Source organism: Acomys russatus, chromosome 13 (assembly GCF_903995435.1).
Source record: "Acomys russatus chromosome 13, mAcoRus1.1, whole genome shotgun sequence".
Lineage (NCBI taxonomy): Eukaryota > Metazoa > Chordata > Mammalia > Rodentia > Muridae > Acomys > Acomys russatus.
In genome coordinates, this window is record NC_067149.1 from 6,147,285 (window position 1) to 6,173,280 (window position 25,996).

The 25,996-nt window shown below is 37.1% G+C and overlaps 1 protein-coding gene across 2 annotated transcripts in view; it reads right to left on the minus strand.

Moving 5' to 3' along the window:
* The window catches only part of Ctnna2 (catenin alpha 2), a 1,128,304-nt gene that overhangs the window by 29,384 nt on the left and 1,072,924 nt on the right, over window positions 1-25,996 (minus strand). For both annotated transcript variants that reach the window (XM_051154752.1, XM_051154753.1), the window contains exons 15-17: window positions 24,383-24,564; window positions 14,585-14,690; window positions 8,990-9,124 (exon numbers count right to left, since the gene is read on the minus strand). In XM_051154752.1, coding sequence (XP_051010709.1) covers window positions 8,990-9,124; window positions 14,585-14,690; window positions 24,383-24,564 — 423 coding nt within the window. The remainder of the gene's footprint in view (window positions 1-8,989; window positions 9,125-14,584; window positions 14,691-24,382; window positions 24,565-25,996) is intronic.

The window sequence follows — 25,996 nt, forward strand, 5'->3', positions numbered from 1 at the left end:
ACACTGATCCTGCTAAGAAAATACTGTTTTCACAACTTTACAAGATCTACCACTGAAAGGAGACCCTCCTGTTAGCATTTCTTTGTTCTTGGGCTTCTTTGGTAATGGAGAAATATACACAAAATCAACAATGGAATCACCAAATCATCTCTCGTATATGGCTTAATATTGGGTGTCTCAGTTTTGTCTATTTAATATTTATTGCAACTTTTAAAAATATTTTATGTTTCCTTCCATATCATTCCTTCAGTCTAGATGTTTTGTTGGGGACAAATCAAAGTACAAGTGAGAGGAAAAACTACTATAGATTAGCAAATGAAGTATAGACTAGTTATAAATATAAATTAATTGTAACTGTGTCTAACACTGAAAAATTGTGTAATACAGGATAACCATGACTATATTTATATGTAGTTTATTTCTTGAACTCTTTGAGCTCTCTATTATTTGGTTCATGGTCAGGGAACACATTAAAATGTTCTTACATATTCAAAACTGTCCAAAGGTTCCCTTACAATGCTTATCTAAGCATTATTCAAAACATTTTTGTGCTAAACACCAAAACCCAGAGCCCTGAGTTTCCTAGGAAAATGCAATTCCACCAGTTAAACTGTCAAGTCCTAATTAAAACTATTATAAATATTTACAATAATAAAAATTTTGGTATAGAACCTTCTTAAAAGCTATCACATGTAAAACAGCCCTCAAGATTGGAGTATTTCTTATATTAACACTTGATAAGGCAGTGCTATTTCCAAAGACTAAGTTTCACAGACATTGCAAAATATAGCCAATTACTTCCCTTCATTCGACTAATTACATGTATACAGTTTCTAAGGTTTTGCAAGATACTATTGTTAATTAGTTGCCAAATAATTTTCAGAATATCAACTGAAATCTAAAGCATTAGTTGATAATAGATTAAGGTGTTAATTATTTGCTTTGCTTTTTTTAATTAGAGGCTCTAACAACTTGAAAAATATCTAGTTCTCAAAGGATTAAGCAGTGATGTTGATAATTCTGTCACCAGTACACTCTGTTTAACACCCTTAACCCTGTAGAATCTCATAAACAATAATGTCTTTGTAATAATTACTTGTAATTGTCAATTTGATATGATCTAATGTCATTTGGAAGCTGGGCTTCTGGTCATGAGAGTGGGCATTTTTTAAAAATTTTTGCCAATTGACACACAAAGACCCATTTAGATTATATATGGACCATATCCAGGACAGGGGATCCAGCATGGCATAACTTAAGAAAGTGAACAGTGTCATACATTTTTATCCTGTTTTCCTAGTGTAGATACATGCTGACCATCTTATTCAAGCTCCTGTTGCCTTGATTTTCCCAACATGAAGGTCTATCCTCTTGATTTGTGATGTATAATAAATCTCTTCAATTTAATTTTTTTGTCTAGGTATTTAATCCCAACAACAGAAAATGAAAATCATATAAAGTCCTCAACGTAAAATAAGGGTAACTCATTAGCCCTGCACAAGTTTACATGATGCCAACAAATGAATATTGTGAGGATATAAAATATAGCTCAGTCATGAACATGACCAGGTAAAACAGGGCACTTACTTGCTCATGTTCTGGCTTTCCCTGAGGGAATGTGTCTTTTCCTTCTTTTCAATTAAGGGCATTAAAATGTAGTCCTTTGTCTATGTAAAATAATTCAGGATGACCACCTCTACTGGTTTCACTCCATAAGTGAATAATTTCTTTCAATAGGCAGTGTAGTGGTTTGAATGAAAAAACTCCTAATAGTATTTGGACTCTGTACACAGTTGGTAGTATTGTTTCGAGAAGTAATGGAACCTTGTCACTATTATTACATCACTGGTAGAAGCGTTGAGGGTATGCCACCTCACCCCCACTTCCTGGTTTTTCATCCCACAACCTGACAATATGCCTGCTGACATCATAGACTCTCACCCTCATGTTGTTTTAGGCCTTTGTATTTTATTACAGAAACAAAGAAGTAAATGAGAAAAAAATTGAAATGAGCCTATAGGTAACTTGAGAGTGCCATCGCAGAGCATATAACTAAAGAGCCTCTTCTTACGCTGGATCAGTATCCAGTCATCCTTAACTCAAGGATGCTTGAATTTAGACAATATACAGGGAAAGCAGTAGTCCAGATCTCTATAATACTCAACACCTATGGTGAGCTTTTAGTTTTATATTAAAAATTTAATTCTCTATTTCTTCAAAAACATAAGGTTGAAAAAGACTTTTACTATTTTTAATTAAAAAAAAAATGTATGTTGGTCCTAGAGACGTTTTATAAAAGCAATACCTTGAATGAAATGGTATGAACATGACCACAAAATAGAATGGAGGAATCAGGATGAAAGTACACATTGCACTTTTGCTGTCATAATAGATTGGAGGAATCAGGATGAAAGTACACATTGCACTTTTGCTGTCATAATAGATTGGAGGTGAGGATTTGGGGAAAATTTTTACATCTGTGGCAACTCACCAATAAAATGTGTACTAAAAATTGTTTCCATTTTGTAGCTGATAATACCTATTTTATTTTCTTACTGTTTCACAGTACACACCAAAGCAGACTTACTATCTAGAATTATTCTCTCTATATATGGACACTGAGACTATTTGTAGATCAAGGAATGTAGGTCCTTTACACCTGAATACTTAATGACCCACTGGCTAGAAGATCAGAATAAAATTCTTCTGAATTGCTGTGAAGGTCTTAAAAGCATATGCTTTTGTTTAAAAGAAACAGATGCGTTCTAACTCCATGTAGAAATGGCTAGCAATTTAGATTTCCCCCATTAGTGTACCATTTGATCACTGGAGATAATCAAGAATCAACTATAGCTAGAATCAGAAGATATTTTAAAAACTCCAAAAAAGGAGATTCTTAAAATGTAAGTCTGCACAATTAAATGTAATGGTTGTTTCAAGGACTATTTCATCCCATTACAAAATACTAGCACTTTTTTTTTTATTATTAAAGAGATACAGTCTTACTCAAATAAAATGTCATCCCTTTCTCATACACATACACATTATATATATATACATATATATATATATATATATTACATTGTACCTTTTATTTTTTTTAAATTGCTTTATATCAGACCATGCATACCAGCCATTAGGCTCTTGCATAATGAGGGAAGAAAAAGGAAATATAAATTATATGTGGATTTATAAATATATGTAGAGAAGGAGCAAGGAGGCATATATGTATCTTTATTTCCATGCTATTGTCAGGACTGATTTTAAAATTATTAGTTACAGTATTTCAAAGAATAGTATTCATAGATCATAATTCATCTTGCATCTGAATTTTCTAAATGTATAATATAAAATATTAACAAAATAATGACTTTCAGCTAAGCTGGCAAGATGGTCATCAGGTAAACATGCTTACCACACAAATCTGATGAACTGAGTTCAATGCCTACAATCCACTTAAAGGTCAAAGAATAGAACTGACTGCACAAAATTAACCTCTGACCTCCTTGAATTTGCTGTGGTACACACCACCATCCCACACATAATAAAATCTTGCAATAGTTTTCTTTTTCTCTACACCTACAGATGAATGCAGCCCTCAGATTTCATCAGAGAAGGTTCCCTAGACTGTGGACTAACACAGAAACTCACAATTGATCAAAGAAAAGAGAAAAAATATCACTGGAGGGCTTAGCTACAAATGAAACATTGGTGGTACCACCTTCTTTCAAGGCTCAGGGCCCATCTTGGAATTGAATCTGTGCCTTATGGACATGGCAAGACCATTGCATTCATGAACTTAGCTGCTCTGGTTGCCTGTATAAGCCCTGTGCAACATCAAGCCAGTCAATATTCCTGCATGGAGAAGAAGGCACCTCAAGAGCCTTAACCCTAATTGAATATAGAGGAAGAATTTGTCTAAAGGAGTGGCCTCTGGCAAGTTGACTATACTCCAGTAGATGGCCCCACACCCATGCATGTGCAACACAAGGTGATCTCAGTGGGCTATTTTTTTAAAAAAGAAAAAGATGTAAGGTCCTGGGTCAACTTGGGTTTAGTTAGCACACACATAGTGGCTTACAAGTGAAACTCCAGTTCAAGTAGATCTGACACTGTCTTCTACCCTCCATAAGCAATAGGCAAGCAAGAGCTGTACAGACATACATATACATGTATATAAAATTATGTAAAATATAAATTGTATATGTTACTTTTTATGTCTTTTTTTGTTTGTTTTTTCAAGACAGGGTTTTTCTGTGTACCTCTCACTCTCCTAGAACTCCCTCTGTAGACAAATTTGGCCTCAAATTCAGAGATCTGTCTGCCTTTGTTTCCCAAGTGCTGAGATTAAAGGTGTTCACCACTGCTGCTCAGCTTGTTGGTGTTTTGTTTTGTTTTGTTTTGTTTTGTTTTGTTTTGTTTTGTTTTAAGAGGACAACAACTTAATGTGGAGGTCAAGGACTGATCTGTGAGGTGATAAGTGAAAGAGATGGCCAATATGATCAAAATACATTGTATGAAATTCTCAAATAAATAATGCTACACTGATTCATTTTATTTTACTGCAGTTCAGGTAATTATTCTGGCATGACCCACTGAATCAATTAAGCAGGACTCACATAGGCTTACAAAGACTTAAACAGCAAGCACAGTGTGGCCTGCATAGATCTGCACCAGGTCCTCTGCATCTGTTATGGCTGTTAGCTTGGTGGTTTTTATGAGATTCCTAACTGTGGGAGCCAGTGTATCTCTGACTCTTGACTGCTTTTGAGACTCTTTTCCTTCTACTGGGTTGCTTTGTCCAGCCTCAATAGGAGAACTTTTGCCTTTTAATTATTATATTTGTATTTGTCCTGTTGGACTGTTGTTGTTGTTGTTGTTTGTTTTGTTTTGTTTTGTTTGGATGCCTGCTCTTTTCTGAAGAGTAAACAGAGAGGGAGTGTATTTGGAGGAGATGGGTGGTGCAGAGGGTTAAGTTTCAAATCTGAGTCAAGCAGCTGAGGTGCCCACTTAACATATCAAATTGGACCTAGCCTTTGGTTCTCCTAGCACCCTTCAGTCCTTACCTGTTACTAGGTAAGGCTCACCTACCCTGACTTCTACCCTGAACTTTACTGCCCAGGGGCTGGGCTACCCTCCATCCAGAAGTTCTTCCCTATATAATCCGGACATTTTAGTTACCTCTCTTTCTGCCTCTCTTTTGTATCCTTTTGCAGCTTTGGCCTCGTCGCTGTTGAACTTGGTTCTCTTCTCTCCCTTCCTCCTCCCCTTTCCCCATATGGTTCAGGGTCATGACCACTCTGGATCCTCCCAGATGTGTCCGCCTCTGCCTATGCTCTCCCAAACATCTATAATAAACTTTCTCCTCCACCATACCTAGCAGCAGTCATATCCTTTCCTTTCCTTTTTATTTCTTTTCTTATTCATCTGTTGCATTTATCAACCTTAAAACACCTTCTTAGCCCCCAAAACATTTCATTGGAGAGAGGGGCTACAAAGGGTGGAGAAACTCTGGCTGGGATGCACTGTCTGAGAGAAACATTTATTTTCAATTAAAAAAAAAAGATTAATGAAAATAACATTTACATTTTTTAAAACTATGCCTCAGGAGCCTGAAGAGTTCACTCAGTTCTATCTCCAGCATCCTGTGAAAAGCCAGCATTTGGCCTTGTGCTTGTAGCCCAGCACAGGAGCATGCTGAGACAGGTGAATTTCTGAGGCTCAATTTTGGGCTAGCCAAATCAGTGAACTTCAACTTCACCGACAGACACTTTCTCAAAAAATAAAGGTGGAAAGTGACTGGGGGAAGAAACCCAGAGTTGACCTCTCCCCACATGCATATGCACACATGAGTATTAACACCCATATTGCACACTTGCACGACAATAACAGATACACATACCATTATACACACATCCACTTAAAAAGGACAAAACTACATGTTGGCTCAACTTTCCTCCGACAATGATATTATGTTGTCTTATTTAACAGACTTTTATCTATACTAAACTAGTTTGGTACACTGTCATAATATTTCTCCATCCCTCCTCCTTTTTCGTCTTGTTTTATGCTTCTTCTTTCCTGTTGTCTTTTATCCATTTCTTGAAAACTGACTTACAACTTTATGCAACACTAAATTCGACAAGGCTAGCACATACTCAAACTGGATAATCTCTTAAAACCACTTTTTTGCCATAATATTTTTATCATAGTGTGGACTTAAAACTTTGTGAATTATTTTATTTATAGCTGAGTTGAATTGATTGGCTTACAAACGCATCTACTACCTTGAAAATTGATAAGAACTCACCATTAGACAGTTCAGAGTTGTATAAGCCAACCTACACAATAGATCACCAACCAGAGAAGGAGTGCTTTGCAAACAGTCCTGGAATGGTGAGTCTCCAAAGACATATATATTGGACTACTTCATCCCTACAATTTCTGCCACGACTCAGTCGTTTTATACCTACTACCTCCCATAATTACTTGAGTTTTCCTTCACCATTTTAAGTCAAAATGAGGCATAGTAACAGGCACATTTTAGCTTATCCACATAGAATCACATAAAACACCCATAAACTGACATGGTACATACATGTGTGTTTTATTTTAACCTGTGTTCACTGTAGTAATATAAAAAAATGGCTTATATTTTATTTTCAAACCCCAGTCATTTTTCTTGGTAACTGCAGATAGTCTATTCAAATCTCTATTCATTTGGTAGAGACTTTGACTTCCTGTTTGTTTTCATATACTTCAAAGAAGTGGTCACATTAATGAGTTCAAGGATATGAGGAATCAAGCAAGAAGTTTTAAATATCTTCTTTCTTTGCTTACATGTGAAACTACATAGTGACCTCTACTAAAAAAAAAATCTAGCAACTTCATCCCATCGAGAACAAAGTAAATTGGCACACAACACTGGTATAATTTTCTTGGCAAAATAATTGAAAATTTCTGTGTATGGGGTCTCATATCCTTGACTTTCTGAAAGTAGAAGGCAGTCATTTGTGGCTATTTTGCACAATATGTATATTGCTTTTTAAACTTTTCTCCATTTTGCCTATCAGTGAAAAAGTATGAAGACTCATATGAAAGCAGAAGTGGGAAAGACAGCAGGCTACAGATGCAGATGTGGCACCACATAGCAGTCAAGCTTGAAAATAAAAATGATGAGGTGGCCCCAAGCAGGACCATAACTGAGAAGCATGACAGCCAATGTTCATAATGCACTTGATTCTGGATAATCAATGAGTTATATAGCATTCCTTTATAAGAAGCCTTCTCCCATGCAAGGATTTATGAACTTTGCCAGTAAGACTCAAGGAAGGAAACAGGCTTCTTGATGGTGTTCTCAATACCAAACACCTCTGCAAATGCCAACAGTGTGAGTGACTCAAAGCAATGATGGTTTGGACTACATCTACATAACAAAGGACAGTGGAAATGAAGCTCTAGGGCAGTGACAGACAATGGGTACTGAGAAGTTGATGGACATCAGCTCTGCCAGGGAAAATATTTGCCCAGATGAGGTTGATGGAGTTTGAGATCCACAAGGATACACTGAGCATCCATGTCAATCATAATAAGATTTGGAAAGTAACAAATGGAAGCACATGAGGCAAGCTGAACAAAAAGCACTCAGTTTCACAGGTGCTATCGACAAATGGATACGAAAGCAAAGTGGTATGAAAAACTGTACCATCACAGGTGAAGATCAGAAAGGAAGCAAGGGAGATGCAAAGCTTTGATCACTTCTTGGCGAGAGAGAATTGATCATCACCAGATAAACAGAAGGACACACTGCAAGACAGATAGCTCTAGGTTGTGGAAGAATGTTGAAGCAGGATCACTTTGGAAATGCAAAGAGGTGATTGTGCTTTGGGAAGAGGCACAAAATAGCCAACTGACTGAGCCCTAAGGTAGGACTGCATGGAACGGCCTTTCCAGGTAGGACCTCCATACCAGCCAGACCAGCTCTTTCCCCAGCTATATTTTCAGCAAGGCAAGCCACACAGGCATAGAAACACTTGGTATTGAAGATGGTTTATACTAATCCACATAGATTTGCAAAGCTGCAGAGTGTTGACTTTCCAAGATAACAGAAATGATTTCAGAAGGAGTTGAATTCATCATGTTGAAAGATTATGTTCCTGCTCAGTCTGCAGGTATCATGGCTACATCATGGGTAGCTGGGAAAAGAACTAAAGGTGGCATGGCCACGCTTTGAAACTGGAAAATAATTAAAATATATGACACCCTATGTTGAGAGAGAGGGGATGAGGGAGAAAAAGAAGCCAAGGTAAAGAGCATCAACACAAATATTTGGAATCTTGCCAAGAAATCCTGGTTCTTCTAACATTCCTTGAACTTTTTACTTCTATGTTTTGATGGAAATGGTTCAGATAATTATATTTTTATGAAAGGGGAAATATTAGGGTGATCTATTAAAGAATATATACTCATAACTGATAACTATGTAGGGTTTTGGCAACAGCACATCAACCTGTATTAAATTGAAACAACTGACTGGAAAGGGTTACTGATAACCTAGTATGCATTGGAACCTGATAAACGACTCATCATCTCTAATACGTGAACCTAGTCCACATTTAGAGAGGCTGGCTCCTGAACAAAGAATGAAAACTACCAGCACTAACAAAGGGGAAGGCAACTCACAATGAGTAAATATGCAAAAGCCCCCAATAATTAGAATAGTCACAGCTTGGCAATGAGTTTCCAGACTATGAAATTAGTTTTCTTGTAAAGAATGGAGATTTTTACAAGGCTAGTATAAACATGGGGTAATTGGAAAATCAAATTGCTCTTTGTGAGCAATTGTAAGGTCTGGAATAATGGTGATAACATTTTTTAAAGCTGTGAATCACTGTCATTCAGTATTTTCAGCAGTACTGTTGCCAAGAATGCTTGCCTTGGAAGTACAACAGTAGGAACATGACATTGTGAAGCCAAAATCTCAGCTTACCCCTGACACAATGAGCTCTCCTCCTAGATTCTGAACTTCTGCCTTCACTTTGCTGCAGATGTTAAGTTGGTGGCAATACAAGGCAATCCGCTGAAGGTAGGCTAATAAATCCTGCTTACATGCTGAATCAGGACACTATAAAGCAAAAAAAGTGGTATCAATTAGTTATTGCTCTTCAGTTGCTAACACTTATAGTTTAAAAGGCTTTCGTGTCACATACTTAATTACATTCACTTAACTCTGCTTTTCCATGATGTGGTGGAGAAATGCCACACTCAATGGTTTCAAGTGGTTAGCTCCACTTTGGTAGGATTTTACCCATGAACTCTCAGCTGCTATGGTTGCTTGTATAAGACATGCATAGTGACACATCAATAAACATGCCAACATGGGCTGGCAAATGCCTCACAAGGTTCTAACCTATAGTTGAGAAAATACAGTTAGTCCAGGGCTGCTGAGAGAAGGAGGCTCAGATTTCTTGGTCATCACCCATGCGGCAATAGTCAACCTACCACCATTTGCATATGGGCTAGACAAATTGAAGACAGCAAATTATATACATATATATATATATGAATATACATTGCAATAACAATAAATGGTGAGAACTAGTAGAAGAGTACATAAATTTGAGAAGAGTTGGGATACATGGGATGATGTGAAAGGTTGGGGGAAAGGGACATATCAACCCAAGCACATTAGACTCAAGTTTGAAATTTAAAAAAATATATTATATGTAACAATTACTCTTATAAAATGTAAAAGGTGGCTTGTAAAGATTTTCAAAATCTTATTGTTATATCTGCATTATCTGAGACTATTTTGTTAGATATTTTCTGAACTCTTAGGAAAATTACTATGCTATGGCTCTTCTCTTTCTTGTTCCTTTCCACTTCCTCAACAGAAAGAAACACAAATATAAAGGAATGCATGCCAGATGTCCAACACCCTTGTAACAATCTGTGCCAAATCACGGGGGTGGGGCATGTGAATTAGTCAGGCAGAATATCTGTTTTTTGGAGGACCCCAATTCACTAAGGCTAAACATTTTATGGCTTTTCCCTGCTTACCAAAAATGTTAGCAACATACTAAACTCTTCAAACAAGACAACCTGAAATGGATTGTAGCCCTTGTAAGAGGAGGATCTGATAAGCTATATTTGAAACTAGGTGGAAATTTCCTGTAAATGTAGCAACAGAGGCCTTCAACCAGAGGCAGCTCTCTTGGGAGATTACCTTGCATTGTAGTTTAAGTAGGTAGATACTCATCAAGTGCACATGGAGCTCAGCTACTTATTTCTGTAGATATTTCCAAATCTCTCTAAATCATTTCTGAGACCACCAAGCCAATGACTACTGAATAACTGAAATATATTGTTGTTGCCGTCAACTGTTCAGCCTGAGATATCCCCAGGTCATTGCTCTGGTTCAATTTGGTATTTATAAAGTTACACATATACATATATATGAACATACATATTTAATGAGCAATTATCAATTATAATATGTGTGTATTATGCACTCACATATGTATATATGTATGTATGACATAAGAACCAAAAGCTGAACTTGAAGCATCTTATTTAACATGAAAGTATGGGGCTAAGGTGTGTTTCAGCGGTACTGTATTCAGCTAGCAATGCATAAGGTTCAATCCTCAGCACCTTTCATAAAATAACAGTGAAGAAGTATGGGAAAAAGACTGACCTAAGAATTCTTTCAACAACACTGTGGAGCCATCTCTATGACATAACCGCTTACTAGGTAAAATAAATAGATACACAAATACATAAGTAAGTAAAGGAATTTACTTTACACACGTAACACCTACTACTGCAATATTTTTCTCTAAATGCATTTATCAAGAAAGCATCCCGCAGAGACTGTTTTTGGTTTTCTACAAGTACTTAATACTGTAATATTTATCCTACTCCCGAGACCCATATACTGGAAGGAATTAACTTTAAAATGATATCTCCCCAGAGGGCTGACAAAGCTTTCAGTACAAATACCTTGCAGCAAATTAAACCAAGAGTTCTATCTCAATGGAACAGTAATTAAAAATGCAGTGGTCCGTAAAACATTTATATTGCATGCATATCTCAAATCTTCATAAAAATATTTTCAGGCAAAATGAAAGCAACCAATCCAATCTTTGGTAATATTCTGTTCAATTATTTAAACTGAACTAGTTAAAACATATTTTTAAAGGACAGAACAAACCAATAGAAATTTCAAAACAACATCTATACCTGAAAAGAACCCTGAATTTAAAAAGGAAACACCCTGTTTAGATAAAAACATTAACAAAATGTTCCAGGTGCGATATAGATAATGACTGTAAATATAGCAGAAATATATGGGGATACTTTTAATCTGCTTTCTTAAAAAAATTATGGTTAATAGCATTCAAATGCTTTATCTCCTAATTTAAAAAATAAGCATTTATTCTCTCTCTCTCTCTCTCTCTCTCTCTCTCTCTCTCTCTCTCTCTCTCTCTCTCTCTCTCTCTCACCACCTTTTCTCACCGTGTGTGTCTCTGTGTGTTTGTGTATGTGTAAGAGTGTGAGTGTATTCATATATAATGTTTACTATCTATCAAAAGTGCTTTTAGAAATACCTCATGTTACATTGTCAGTAATTAAGTTCCTAAACTGTAGAAACAAAAACAGAAATCAAAACTGAGACTACAGGGCTTTACATACCTAAATATACTTAGAAATACTTTGAAACCTGGAACACTGAAGATGTAATGGAAGAAGCCTTTCAAATCCCACTCAATTTATGCACCCAGGGGGAAAAACACTTTCTAAGAAGTCTTATTGATCTCTCATGGCTTCACACATCACAATGTCCATCAACATTTGCAGACTAAGCCCCTTGTCTTTCTCTGGTTCGTGAGTATCTTTGTTTCGTGTATCCAGGTGGGTTTTCTGTCTTCTTTTTGTCTCATTTGAGCTCTCTAGAATATTGAGGACATTTTCCCAAAAGAAATTCACTTCAGTACTCTGTCAGCTGACACTTGATGCATCCCTGACATCAGCAACATCATGGTTTGGTTTTCAACTGCTACAAAGGAAGGTGAAATCTGCTAGGATAGCAGTGAGAATAACCTGAGGTTATGATAATAATGAGACTTCAAAACCAGGAAATGTCACAGAAACATCCCATTATGTTAGCCATCATGTATAGATACAAATAAAATGTGCATTTTTTAGCTCTTGTTATATATTCTGTACTAGTTGCTGAATCTTCTGTTTGGAATGTTTAGCCTTTTCAGGGCCAGTGTACTTATTGGTATTTTGATATTGAGGATGGGATGTTGGACAGAAAGTAAACAGAAGACCAACCCTCATGTTAAAAAAAAAATGAAGAAGGCTAGAGGAGGTGGGAAAAGGATGGAACTGAGATGACACAAGGGAGAGGCTACAATCAGGATGAAAAGTGAATAAACTAAAAATAAATTTAATTACAACAACACAAAAAAAAAAATGGGGAAAGAAATCTATAGCTAGGAACAGCAACTCAAAAATAAGGAGAATAGGAATATCCAAAGAGAAAACACCAGCCATCTGTTTTTCAAGATCTTCGAAAGGTACCAGCTTCAGCAGCACATTCATGTGGATAATGGAGATTCCATGTAATAAGAGTACATGTCATTCTTATTACAGAATCTTATTTTGTATTTTAAAGTATATTCTCTTTGAAGTAGTTCAGACTGTAAACTATTCTTAACTGTGGCTTGAAGGGATAATCAGTTATCTGGAAATGTCTACTGCCTAATGTACCCTTACAAGAAATGTTCAGCAGCAAGACACTTAAAGAAGAATTTGAACATTCTAGTTCAAGCCAGACCGAATAAAAATTGCTGAAATATAATAAAATATTCTTTTTTATTAATTTACTTTATGTCCCTATTGTAGCCCCCTTCCTCATCTACTCCCAATTCTGCCCTTCCTCTCTCTTATTCCCATTCTCATCCCCTAAGTCCTTAGAAAGGGGAGACCTCCTCCCCTACCTACCAACCGATCCCAGACTATCAGAAGTGCCTTCATTCTCTTCCTCGGTGGCCCTACAAGTCAGCCTCATTCAGTGGAAATTATCAAAGAGCAGGCAACAGAATTAATGCTGGAGACAGGCCCTAGTGCCCTTACTAGGTGACCTACATGGGGACTGAGCTGCCTATCAGCTACAGTTAATGAAGTAATCTATGTAAGAAAGACAAAGTTTCAACTACACATACTGGATTCCCATAAAAACACAGGTGAGGCTTCAGGGATTTCATTTTTCTGAGATTTATTTAAGTCTGGGTGAAAATATGGATGTAATCTAGATTGCCCATGGTCACAAGAATTAGTCTAATTTATAGAAGACCATAAATTTTCATAGATGACAGAGTATTATAATAAGATCAGTGTCAACTAATGGTACTCATGCTCTCTTTCTACGACATGGCTAGTATTATTTTTTGGTCAGTTTATTCTGTTTTTGTTTTTTTGTTCATTTTACACCCCAATTGTAGCCTCCTCCCTAGTTGCCTCTTGGTCCCATCCTCCATCCCTCCCCTCTCCCCTCTCCTCTAGAAATCAGAAAGGGGGAGCCTTTATCCCCTATCATCTGACCTCAGCCTATCAAGTCTCATCTAGACTGCCTGTATCCTCTACCTCTGTGGCCTGACAAGGCCACCCCACCAGGGGGAAGTGATCCTTAAGTGGGCATCAGAGTCCATGCCAGAGGTAGCTCCTACTCCCAATATTATGAGACCCAGAAGGTGACTGTGCCGCCCATATACTACATCTGACCAAAAGGTCTAGGTCTTCATCATGCATGGTCCTTGGTTGGTGAATCAGACTCTGCAGCACCCCACCCCTCCTGTGCCCAGCCTGAATTTGTTGGCTCCATTGCTTTCCTTGTGGAGCTTCTGTTTACTCCAGGTTCTTCTATCCTCCAACTCTTCCATAAGACATTTGGTGGTCTTTTGTGGGGGGGGGGCGGTCAACTTGACATAAGCTGAATCATTTGAGAACTCCCATTAAGGAAATATCAGCTGTAGGCCAATAGGCAAGTCTGCCTAGCACTTTCTTGATGAATGGTTGATGTGTGAGGTCCCAGCCCACTGGGCATTGCCATCTCTGGGCAGGTGGTCCTGGGGTATCTGCCTCATCTGTTTTTGCCTTCATTATTCTATATAATGAAGAAGGCTGGCTTAACCTGTCACTTCTCAAGCCTTTCATGCCTCTACTAAGTTAAGGCTACCTTTGCCAAAAGCTCAGCAGAGGTCAGTTTGTACAAATATTACAGGGTATCAAATGCACTTTGCAAGGCCCAGTATGGTGACACACGCCTTTAATCAATCATAGCACTAGGGAGGCAGAGGAGGTGAGTTCAAAGACAGCCTGATCTGCAAAGAGAGTCCAGGACAGCCAAAGCTATACAGAGAAACCTTTTCTTGAAAAACAAAACAAAACAATAACAACAAAAACAAAACAAAACAAAACAACAACAAAATGCACTTTGCAAAGGATTTTCATGGGATGCATAAAATTGGTCCAGAATGCTTGTATTAATTAATGTCAACTCTTCATTTTTAATTACCTGATCAGCCACAGCACGGGCTAATTTGTCCATTCGAGAGCCTGCTTCTGCAATCTTCTTGGCAGCATTAATGACATCAGATGTATTTTTCAATGGGCCTTTGCCTCTGTAAAAAACATACGCCACATAATTGAAATTGCATTCAATAACTGGTAACATCAACTCTACCATATCCTTGGTCCGATATTCTAGTTCTATACTTAATATGGTCTATCCCTGTTATTGAAATTTTCAGTATTGTCTAGCCTCATCCCAAACTCCAGATTGATAATCCACCATGTTTCTTTGTGTGTGTGTTGCAAGGGAAGGGAGGTGTTTCCGATTTCGTATACACATTCTCATTTATACTTCCACCATTTTTCAACAGTACTCAGTTAAGTGACCATCACAAGAGGAAGAGACCTCAGTCCCTAATGGTTTTCATGAGCCAGATGCTGTCATGAACAACACCTCACTGTGTGTGAGAAGCAGGTGGCCATGTTGCATTCCCAGACAGGAAGAGAGGAATGATGGATGTATTCTAAGGCACAGCACATTCTCTGCATTTCTCAGAATCCTGTGGCCAGGGGATGGGCCTTCAGGGAGTCAAGGTGGCCCTTCCCACATCAATTAATAAGATAAGCCCTCACAGACATTTCTAGAGACAAAGCTTAATCTAGAGAACACTTTACAGATATGCCCATAGACCAGTTTCCTATATGATTAGAGATGCTGCCAAGTTATCATTAAAAACAACCATCACACTCATCCATACAGGCTTCAAGTTCGAAAACAGAAACAGAGCCTAGACCAGCTACGTGAGGATGCATAGCCATCCATATTGTAGCCAGTACCTTCATAATACTTAACTCAAGTCTGGATGGCAGCTTGAGAAGCACTACTTTCTTGAACATAATGTACAAATTTCAGAAATTGTAGAGTTCCCAATGTCATGTACTTTGAGTTTCTGATAGTCACATGTGAATAACTGCCCTAAACACTATGATTATAAATGTCCTTATGTTTGCAGCACCCCAACATTTTCACATATGGTTTTCAATTAGGGGGACAATTAAACATTATATTACTCAATCAACTTGCCTGCTTAGTTTTAAATGCTGATTAATAGGGAGGGGAAATGTTGCTGCACCATGGATCTTTAAATAAAACGTAGCATATGAATTTCCACTTTCTTGGAAAGTAAGTAAAGACTAGGCTGAACATGTTCTTACTTTTTAGCAGGTTAGATTTTTTTTTTACTATTTTTCCTTGTGCATATTTAAAATTCACTGAATTTTTAAGGCACCAAGATTGCTTTCCTGTGTCATAAATGTAATGAGGCCCAGAGGAAAGCTACTTAAAAGAAATTTATTTTGACAACATATGGCTCTAAGAAGAAGTTGATGACCACAATTGTTTTGTAGTATTACAAAATGGAAGGTTTTAAATGGTTTCCATCAATTAAATGTTAAAAAAGTGTATTCTTTTCTTTTCTGTTTCACCCCAGTTCTCATTTTGGAATTTGTTTTTCTATATTAGTAGCTACAAATAACATAGATGAGGTTCATATTGAATCTCTGTTCATAGCATTGTTGAAGCACACATACAGAAGATTCTAAACTTAGGTATTTCAGTTAGGTGTCGTTTTATTAAATCTTCCAAAGAATACACTCACACATTTTCCCACTAGCCATTAAGATTTTTTGAGTGTGACTGAGATTCCACATGTGAATTTGTATAATATGGATGAGGTAAAGATTCTGTGACAATCTGAATCCTGTTTCCTAAGTACTTTCCTTTCCTTTGTGGTACTGTTTTTCCATTATTACTTAAAGGACAGCTTAAATAACTATCTCATCACTCTAAACTGTTGGAATATTATGTATTTCTCTGTAACTTTCAGACCATAGAAATTTTCTTGTGAAGTTTTACTCTGACATGATACTTGTTAGCCTTTGCCTTTCTCTAAGCAGAGTCATTAAGAGATCAGAGGTTGCTTCATTTTTCACTGTCAAGGAACTGTGTGCTTGCTTACTTCAAGAATTTTGAAGTGGAGCGGGCCTTAACTCTGATCCAAATAATTGTATGCCCTATTTGGCCTCTGTGGGCACTTGTATGTGTGTAGTATATACAAACTCACATTTACACACATCATAAACACAAATGCACTCATATATTTCATATATGTATATAATCCCAAAGGATCTCAGCAAATATCTTCTTATAAATTGTAAATTATAATTTAAAAACTGTCTAAAATGTTCTAAGCTAGCAAAGAGTATCTTTAGAGACACGGTATTTTCTTGAGGCTCAAATTATCATCTTGCATCTTACAACCAAAGTGAAAACACAGTTTAATTTTTAAAAATTCTACCAGTGACTACGGTTCACAGACTCATTAACACCATTCTGAAAAACAAATGTTTAGGACTCCACTGTCCACATTGGAGACTCAACTTGAACTACTGGAGTTAGATCTGTATCAGAAGGTCAGAAAGGATCATAAAATGAGCCAAATAAATATTTAGCATTTACACTCACTTTTGAGTGGAGCATTTGCACTCAGTGAAGAAAACTAAGGAAGACTGCCAATGATGGCTGTACTCAGAAAGAAGCAGGCTGGAAATCTAAGAATACCAATTTGCAAGAATACAAGGTCACATTTGTGGCTACTAACTATCAACCATCACGAATTAGAATTAAGAAAACAATGCAGGATTGGCACAGCTCAGGTGTTAGTGTCTGCCTAGTATAAGTAATGTTCTGGGTTCAACAATCACTCTAGAAAGAACTTTTTAAAAACTCATCTAAAATGGCTTCAAAAAGAACAAAGAAAGAATAAGCATAACTAAGGAGGGCATCAGATATATGTTCAGTGCTGTATAAAATATTGATGGAAGAAATTCAAGATGACACATGGAAAGTCATCGCACATCAAGAATTGAATCTACAGATTCACAGAAACCCATATTAACTGAACAAAATTAAATGTCCTAAGCTCCCCTGGAATTTTAAGTAGCTAAAACAATCTCACAAAAGAAGAAAAGCTGAAGGCCTCATAGTTCCTGACTTTAAAACCTTGCCATAAAAGTAGTAGGCAAAAGAGCAAAGTCCTGACTCAAAGACAGAAATATAGATAAATGAAGCAGAATTGAGTTCAACAAAAGGACCTCACACACACATGAACTAGTAGTTTTTCACAGGGTGCTAAGTCCATTTAATGAAGCAAAGAATATTTTCAATAAATGGTGCTACAGAAACTATATCCATCAGCAAAATGTTCAGCTTAGAACTGATCAGTCTGAAATGCAAAAATAAAGTACAAAACAATAAGAAAAAGAATATGTGAGAGCCCTCCATGACACTCGATCCCGCAGACATTGCTTGTCATAATAACAAAAGCACAACATCTGAAGAAAAAAATAAAATTGACTTTGAGTTTAAAACTTTTACCATCAAAGTATATTTTTAGTGGATATTGAAAATAAAACTCAAAATATAAGAAAAATATATATGAATCTTATTTTCCAAAAAGTAGTCAATATTCAGAATATATAAAAGACTAACAACAGAAATATTCAATAAAAAGGTGGTAAGAAATTTGAATATTTGACAAAGGAATATCAAGTACATGTTTTCATTCTATTTTAAGTGCTTAAATGTAATTCTTAGTTACTTGTTGAATATGTATAATATACATGTTCTGAAATTAAATAAATGGTATAATTTTAAAAAATAATATATGTTGTTTTGGGTTTTTTTGCGTATGCTTTTTCGTTGTCCTTTGGTGCCTCACATTTGACCATGTCCCCTGGAGGGGGAGACCTGGTAGCACTCAGAGGAAGGACAGCAAGTAGCCAAGAAGAGACTTGATACCCTATGAGAATATATAGGGGGACGTAATCCCCCTCAGGAACAGTCATAGGGGAGGGGAATAATGGGAAAATGGGGGGGGAGGAATGGGAGGATACAAGGGATGGGATAAACATTGAGATGTAACAAGAATAAATTAATAAAAAAAAAAAAAGTAAAATGTGAAAAAAAAAGAAAAAAGAAAAAAATTGTACACAATAAAAAAAAAATAATATAACTATATATGTAAAAAATTAAAAATATTTAATAAAAAATAAATAAAGTAAAAAGAGGTTTGATAAATATCTTTACAAGGAAGCCATATAATGGCTAATAAGAACTGAAAAACATACAATGTCACTGGTTACTAGAGAAATAAAAATCAAAACCACAAAGATATTTTACTTTATATCCATTAGGAGTATTCTTATTGAAAAAGAAAAGATACCTATGTTCACTATAAGGGAGTTAGAACCCTTGTCTATTGGTAGTACAAGTGTAAAATACAGAAACCACAGAAAGTTATTTGTTGATTGCTTGAAAAACTTAAAAATACCACAGGATATCCCAACTAAAGGGATACTTTCTTTGTGTCCTTAACAGCATTTTTCACAGTACCCCAAATAACAGGACCTAAATGCCAATTAATAGACAAGTAGAGAAACCAAATGTAGTGTATCTATTATAGTGGAATATTATTCAATCTTACAATGGAAAGACATTGTGTGTATGTGTGTGTGTGCACGCGTGCACGTGTGTGTGTGTGTGTGTGTGTGTGTGTGTGTGTGTGTGTGGCAACATGGATAAACCCTCAAAGCATTATTTTCTATAAAAACAGATCCAGTTGGAAAAGGACGAATATGAACCATGCCTCTCCTAGGGTATCTAGACTGGTTAAAGCCACATGGTCAGAAAGCTAGTTTTACAGGTTGATTGCAGGGCTGTCGGGAACAGGTGATGAGAACTTAGTAGATAATCCATACTGGATACCTGATTAAGGAAAAAGAAAATGTGTAGACCAGTGAAAATGAGGGTTACACAGCAGTGTACTTAATGTGGCCAAATTGTCTACTTAAACAAGTATTAAGAGAGCATACTTTATGATAAATATAACAATAAAAAAACATTTTAAATAGCCGTATGTGTCTAATGGCTACTGTGCTGGATAATACAAAGCTAAGTGAGTTGTAGTCACCTGCATAGCACTGATTCAAGATATAAATAACTGGAAAAGGAAAGCATAGACAAGAAAATTGGTCAAGAAAATTGACAAGACTTCCATTTTCGTCTTGTCACTATAAGGCAAATGCAACAGGGATGCTACCTAATAGTTATAGCTCCCTGTCTGAAAATGAGGGCTCACACCCTGGTGTTTCTGTACCTTAGTCATGTCTATAGTGGAAGGGGGCTTTGAGAAGGTATTTCATGGAATCTTATATCCCTAATGACAGGAGATGGTCTATTGTCTCACCTGGAACATGTTGTGAGTATTCTTAGAAATCAAATCCATTACTTCTTTACTATAGAGAATCTTGTAGCATCTTTCATTTAAGTACAGCTGATTCATGTATAAAAACCAATATTTGGAGTCTTTCTCTAGAAGTGGTCACTCCAAAAAGAGAGTCAAGCTGGGCAGACTATTACTTCGGTGCTGTGAGCTCCCATTTGCCAACTAATTTGCATTTATTTTGCAAAAAAACCCTGTGAGTCTTAATGTGCAATAGCTGTGTGTTGCTACATTGTGAACAAAGTGTTCAGTACTCTGAATTCTAATTCAGAATTAATCCAAGTTTAAAGGGCTTATTCTCTATAGAGTTTTTGATACCTCTAGTTCACTAATATTAAATGTAACTCTCTAGTGAGGAATTGCAATGAAGGTATTTGAAAATGTGTGAAATGATATAAGACTCTCTGGAACCACAGTTTCAAGAGAAGAAGAAGAAGAAGAAGAAGAAGAAGAAGAAGAAGAAGAAGAAGAAGAAGAAGAAGAAGAAGAAGAAGAAGAAGAAGAAGAAGAAGAAGAAGCTCTAAGAAATTTCCCCAGGATTATTAAGATGGCTCAGTGTATGAAAATATATGACGCTCAAAACAGAGGACCTGAATCCAGGCCCTAGAACACTCAGGGGAAGGAGTGAACTAACTGCCCAAAGATATCCTTTTCTGTTCACCAACATAACATGCACATGCCTACACACACACACACACACACACACACACACACACACACACACACACACTCACACACTCATACTCACACACATATACACTTACTCACACACACGAGCATTCACACTCACATACATATACTTGCCACAGCAGGTGAAATAATGATGAATAGGCATAGTGAAATAACTTACTGAATCCTGTGAATCATAAGAAGTCAGTAAAGACTTAGAAACGAGTTCAACTCTTATAGGTATACTGCTTAGTTGATGGACTTGAACTATGACCCAGAAACAGATGGCCAGGCATGAAGAAAGGCAGGAATGTAAAGAGCTTTATCCAGCCAAAATAGTTTTGGTGCAAGCAAGTCAGATAGTTGTCTCAATTGGCCAGTTGTGATATGAGAAAGAAAGAGGGCAGAATGATAGTGAAATACCAGCTACAACCACTGAGCTGAGGGAGCAAGCTCCTGAGATAGATCACAACAAATTTGGAACAATAGCTATTCTGTGAGCTATGAGTTCACTGAGCAGTATTTTAGAATTGAATATGATTTACACCCAGTGCCTACTTTTCTTCCTTTATATTGATTTTTAAATGAGTATTTTGCCCCTTGTTTTTCAGTTTAAGCTTGAGCTGAGGCTCTGTGTATGCATCTTGGTTGGGCTACTCAACACTGATACACAGTGCTTTCATTCTTTTTTTTTTTCACTTCTTTTTAATTTATTTTTATTTAATTAATTTATTCAGAATACATCTCAACTGCTTTCCCCTCGCTTGTATCCACCCATTCCTCCCTTCCTTCTGCTTTGACCCTATTCCCCTCCCCTTGGTCTGTGACTGAGGGGGCCTCCTCCCCCACTATATGGTCATAGGCTATCTATCAAATCTCATCTTGGTAGCCTGCTTATCCTTTCTCTGAGTGCCACTAGGCCTCCCCACCATGGAGAAGTGGTCAAATGTGGGGCACCACTTTGACATGGTGCTTTTCTTTGCAAAACGACATGAGAAGTCTGGATTTCCTGTGTGAGCAATGATACTTCAGCTTTTGCTTATAAAATGAATGTCAATAGCCAAGGGATGGGAAGGAGAGGGGAGTAAGACACAGTGGATCCCCTCTCCCTCATCATGTATGGTGCATGAGTAACCAGGATGCTCCTCTTGCATTTTAATAACAGTAGAATGGATTTCATATAAATGAGAAAATCTAAGCAATGAATTATCTGGTAATACAAATAAACAACACAATAATAAAATGAATGGTACTTGTGAGACCTACATGCCCTATTAAACACTTGAGTAGAGGAGTTAAGCTTTGGTTTCTAATCAACTCTATACAAACTTTAAATAATAGAAAACGGTACTTAGGAATGTTTAACTGTACAAAGCTACAATTACCACTTCTTGAAGTAGAAATGCAATTTCAGTAATAATAGTGAACAAGGCTGAAGGCAGTAAACTTGGGTGAGAGGTCACGAAGAAAGGCACCATCAAGAGCTGTTTTGCTCAGGATGAGAATGCACAGGTGGCAGAGAGAGCAAGCCTATCTTCCTGGCTACAGTGTCAGTTCATATGTTTCCATTGTTTTATTTTCATTACCTACACCCTTCTTCCACTTGTCTTCACAGAAGACCCCCCCCCCCACACACACACACAGTGAGCTCATCTAGCATTAGGAAAAAATGATACTTAATAGCAGGCTGGACACTTAATTATTCAGATCAGCACAAAAAATATATGAACTCTGAAGGAAATTGAACCAGCTTTCTTTTCACTTTTAAAATGATGTTTTGACTAATAAAAAGAAGTCTGTGTTATTCAACATCATTGAACAAGACCCCCTAAATATATTCATCTTCCTTGACCACAGTTATACATATTACAAATTACAAAATGTTCTCCTGATCTAAACGAGCAACGTGGCTGGATTCATTATTCACTTCAAACTAATGAGATTATTTGTTCCACTGATGTTATTAATGGATTGCATAATATCCATCAGATAAAATACTAATAAAATGTTGAAAGCAAGCAAATGAAGTCATCACAGGCCTCAGGAAGCAATGACTGAGGCTGCCACCACTGTCTGATTTGTAGGCAATCAAGACTTAAATAATGGCTCGGACTTTCCCCCTGATATTATTTTGTGTGTGAGAAATACATTTGTGAGGCTGAAGGAGACTAACTAAATGTACAAACTTGAACTTTGAATGAATATGATGACATTTGAAGCTCTCGAAGGTCACACTCTTAACACTGAAATCATTTTGCTAGAATCAAAAACAATTTTGAAAGATTTGGAAAAGGAGCCAAGTAATGTCGTTAGTACATATTTGACAGAGGTAAAGGGTAAAGGGGATGACAGAGCCATGTTCTGTATTTTATTAAAACCTATAATCAATTCTTGCCTTTCGTTATTAGACGAGGCTAACAATCATTAAAAATGTTGTTACCCATTATGTGATATCCTGACATTGCTATATGTCTTGCAAGATTTTATCAGACCATGTTCAACCACTAAGGCATCATTATATATTCTAAAAAATACATTAAGTTAATGGTTTGTTTATTTTCTTTTGAAAAATATGTGTGTGCATGCCTCTATATATTTATGCATATGGTGTGTCATAATGCTAGTTTATAACGTAGCAATAATTTTGGCTCACATTCTACCATAATGTAGAATCAGATACAATAATCTAAGGTTACATAATTTTGAGAGGAAAATTAAAATCAATCCTGGGGCTAGGAACACAGCTGAGTAGATTAAACATTTGTTGTACAAAGTTGAATACAAGGGTTCAGATCCCCAGGAAGTCACCCACATAATGCCAGATGAGACAGGGTACATCTGTAATCCCTGTCTACATGTCTAAGGCAAGAAAGGAGGCAGAAACAGGATAATCCCTATGAGCTGACTCACAGGCCTGCCAACTGGGCTAAAACAAAGAACAACCATGTGTTTGGCAGCACAGTTCCTCCTTGTGCTGTACTCGGATTAAATCCTCTCCTGAGAAGCTGGTAGACATTAGTCCACCCTCTCACAAAAAGTGTTAAGGACTTGCTTCACACCACCTCATCTTCTCACTCAGAATTGAGGGATCTTTCCCCTATGATGTTTTTCTGCATCTGATTACTGTTTACATAGTCCAGAAGGGCAGAGGGAGCTGTCACCGGCCTCTTAAGAAGACACCAAAGGCAGTGACAGAAGCACCCATGACTTATAATGAAGCAAAGGCTCCTGTCACAGTGTTGGCTGCCTTCTGACCTATGGGAAGGGTTGCTCAGAGGCATAATAAACAATGTTCATACAATATTTAAATTCCCTTTAAGCATTCTGTCATCTTCAGCTGTTGAGCATAACTCCTAGTACATAATGTGAAATGTGAGCCAAAATTAGTGCTAAATCATGTGGTGTTAGAATACATGAAACAAATACATGCACATACAGGCAGGTGCATATTTTTCCAATGGGAAATTAACAGAACATTTGCTTTATCTTCAGAGTAATATTTAAACATATATAAAAATAGTACAAAACACAATGGAGTCACCCAACCCCTGGAGTGTGATATTATAAGTCTCTTATAACACGTAATTAAAACAATGCTAATTATGAAAAAAGTATCTGTTCTCCTCCACCAAACAGGAGATCATGTTGACTTGTAAGTGAACATTAATAAGAGCCCAACCTTGTTTTGATATAGCACTTTATCATTTCAACAAGTCTTCCCATGATAATCTGTAGTGTTACCTATGTGGGTTTAGCAAGACTATAGTCATCTTCCTTTCTCTGGGCCTCACCTTGTGAAGTCTGTCATCTCCATCATGATCATACACATCTGCTTGGCCAACACAATGATGTCATTGCCGCTGTCATCCCACTTGGCCACTTCAGCATCCAGCTTGCTTTTTTCTTGGTGGAAAATCTCCACCTGCTCAGCTATTTTCGCTTTCTCCTCCTGCGGAAGTTGCGCCATGATGGCCTGTATGGATTACAGGTGAGAACCATGACTAAAGGTGACAAACTAATTACAAGCTACATGCTGACCCTGCTTCTTGTGAATGGCGGAGTCAGACTGCCAAGGCTTATAGGATGTCCCTTTGTTTTAGAGGATGCATGTCTTCTCCATCCCCAGATCAAGAGAACAGGCTGGCCAGGTCCTACAGTCCCCTGCCCGACTCCCTTATATAAAGGATCCAGAGAGATCTGAGTGCAGACACACTGACAGGAGCAGAACTTCCCTGTCTTTTTGATGGCATATGTTTGTTCAAAAGATTGGAGAGTGTGATACGACTTTCTCACATACTCTGGTGCCTCACATTTGACCATGTCCCCTGGAGGGGGAGACCTGGTGGCACTCAGAGGAAGGACAGCAAGTAGCCAAGAAGAGACTTGATACCCTATGAGAATATATAGGGGGACGTAATCCCCCTCAGGAACAGTCATAGGGGAGGGGAATAATGGGAAAATGGGGGGGGGGGGAGGAATGGGAGGATACAAGGGATGGGATAAACATTGAGATGTAACAAGAATAAATTAATAAAAAAAAAAAATATAACACAATTTAAAAAAAAAAAAAAAAAAAAAAAAAAAAGAATCTATTCTTAACAGTTTTTATATTTGGTTCAGGAAACTTTTACCAGATGAAAGAATGCACCTCTTTCAACACTGAAAGCTATTCAGAGAAGGAAAAAAGAAAATAAAAGCCTTCTGTTGCTGGGAAGAAGAGGAATTTTAAACAATATTTAAGCATCCAGTTAGAATGGGGTGGAAAGACTTGTTATGAGTCATACAAACAACAACAAAATTATCCCTTATTAGGGCATTATGGGAATGGCATCCTTCATCTTATCCTTCTTTGCCCATCTTCCTGAATGACCACAGATGCTTGCAGAGCCTTTGAATACATGTGGACATTGAAATAGTAGGAAGTCCTATTCATGAGGCTTACAGAGGAAGCATTTAGATTTGGAAGAACGTCCCTAATCCAAAACTCCAAACTGCTCAGAAAATTGTTGAGTGTAACCTCAATGCTCAGTGTGTTTCAAATGTTAGAGCATTTCAACTCTCAGATTTTCAGAGATTATTAGGGATGTTCAAACTGAGGAAAATTAGGAAGCAAAGGTTGATTGGCAGAAGTTGACAGGTAACAGAATGTAGAAATGAGCAAAGGAGTCTTCTTGTTCTTCAGACACTTCATTTGCAAAGTTGTCAATTCTCTCAAATATATTTGTAAGCCCCAAATCAATACTTGAAACACTTGTAAATGATGCAAGAAACAGAAAAGTCTGAGTCACCACCACTGTGTGCATCCAAGATGATGCTGAACAAAGCTATCCTCTGCCTTGGAGGAGCTCTTCTACTGTAAGCAAGTGTCCATTTTTTTTTTTTTTAGTTTATTTAGTACTACATTT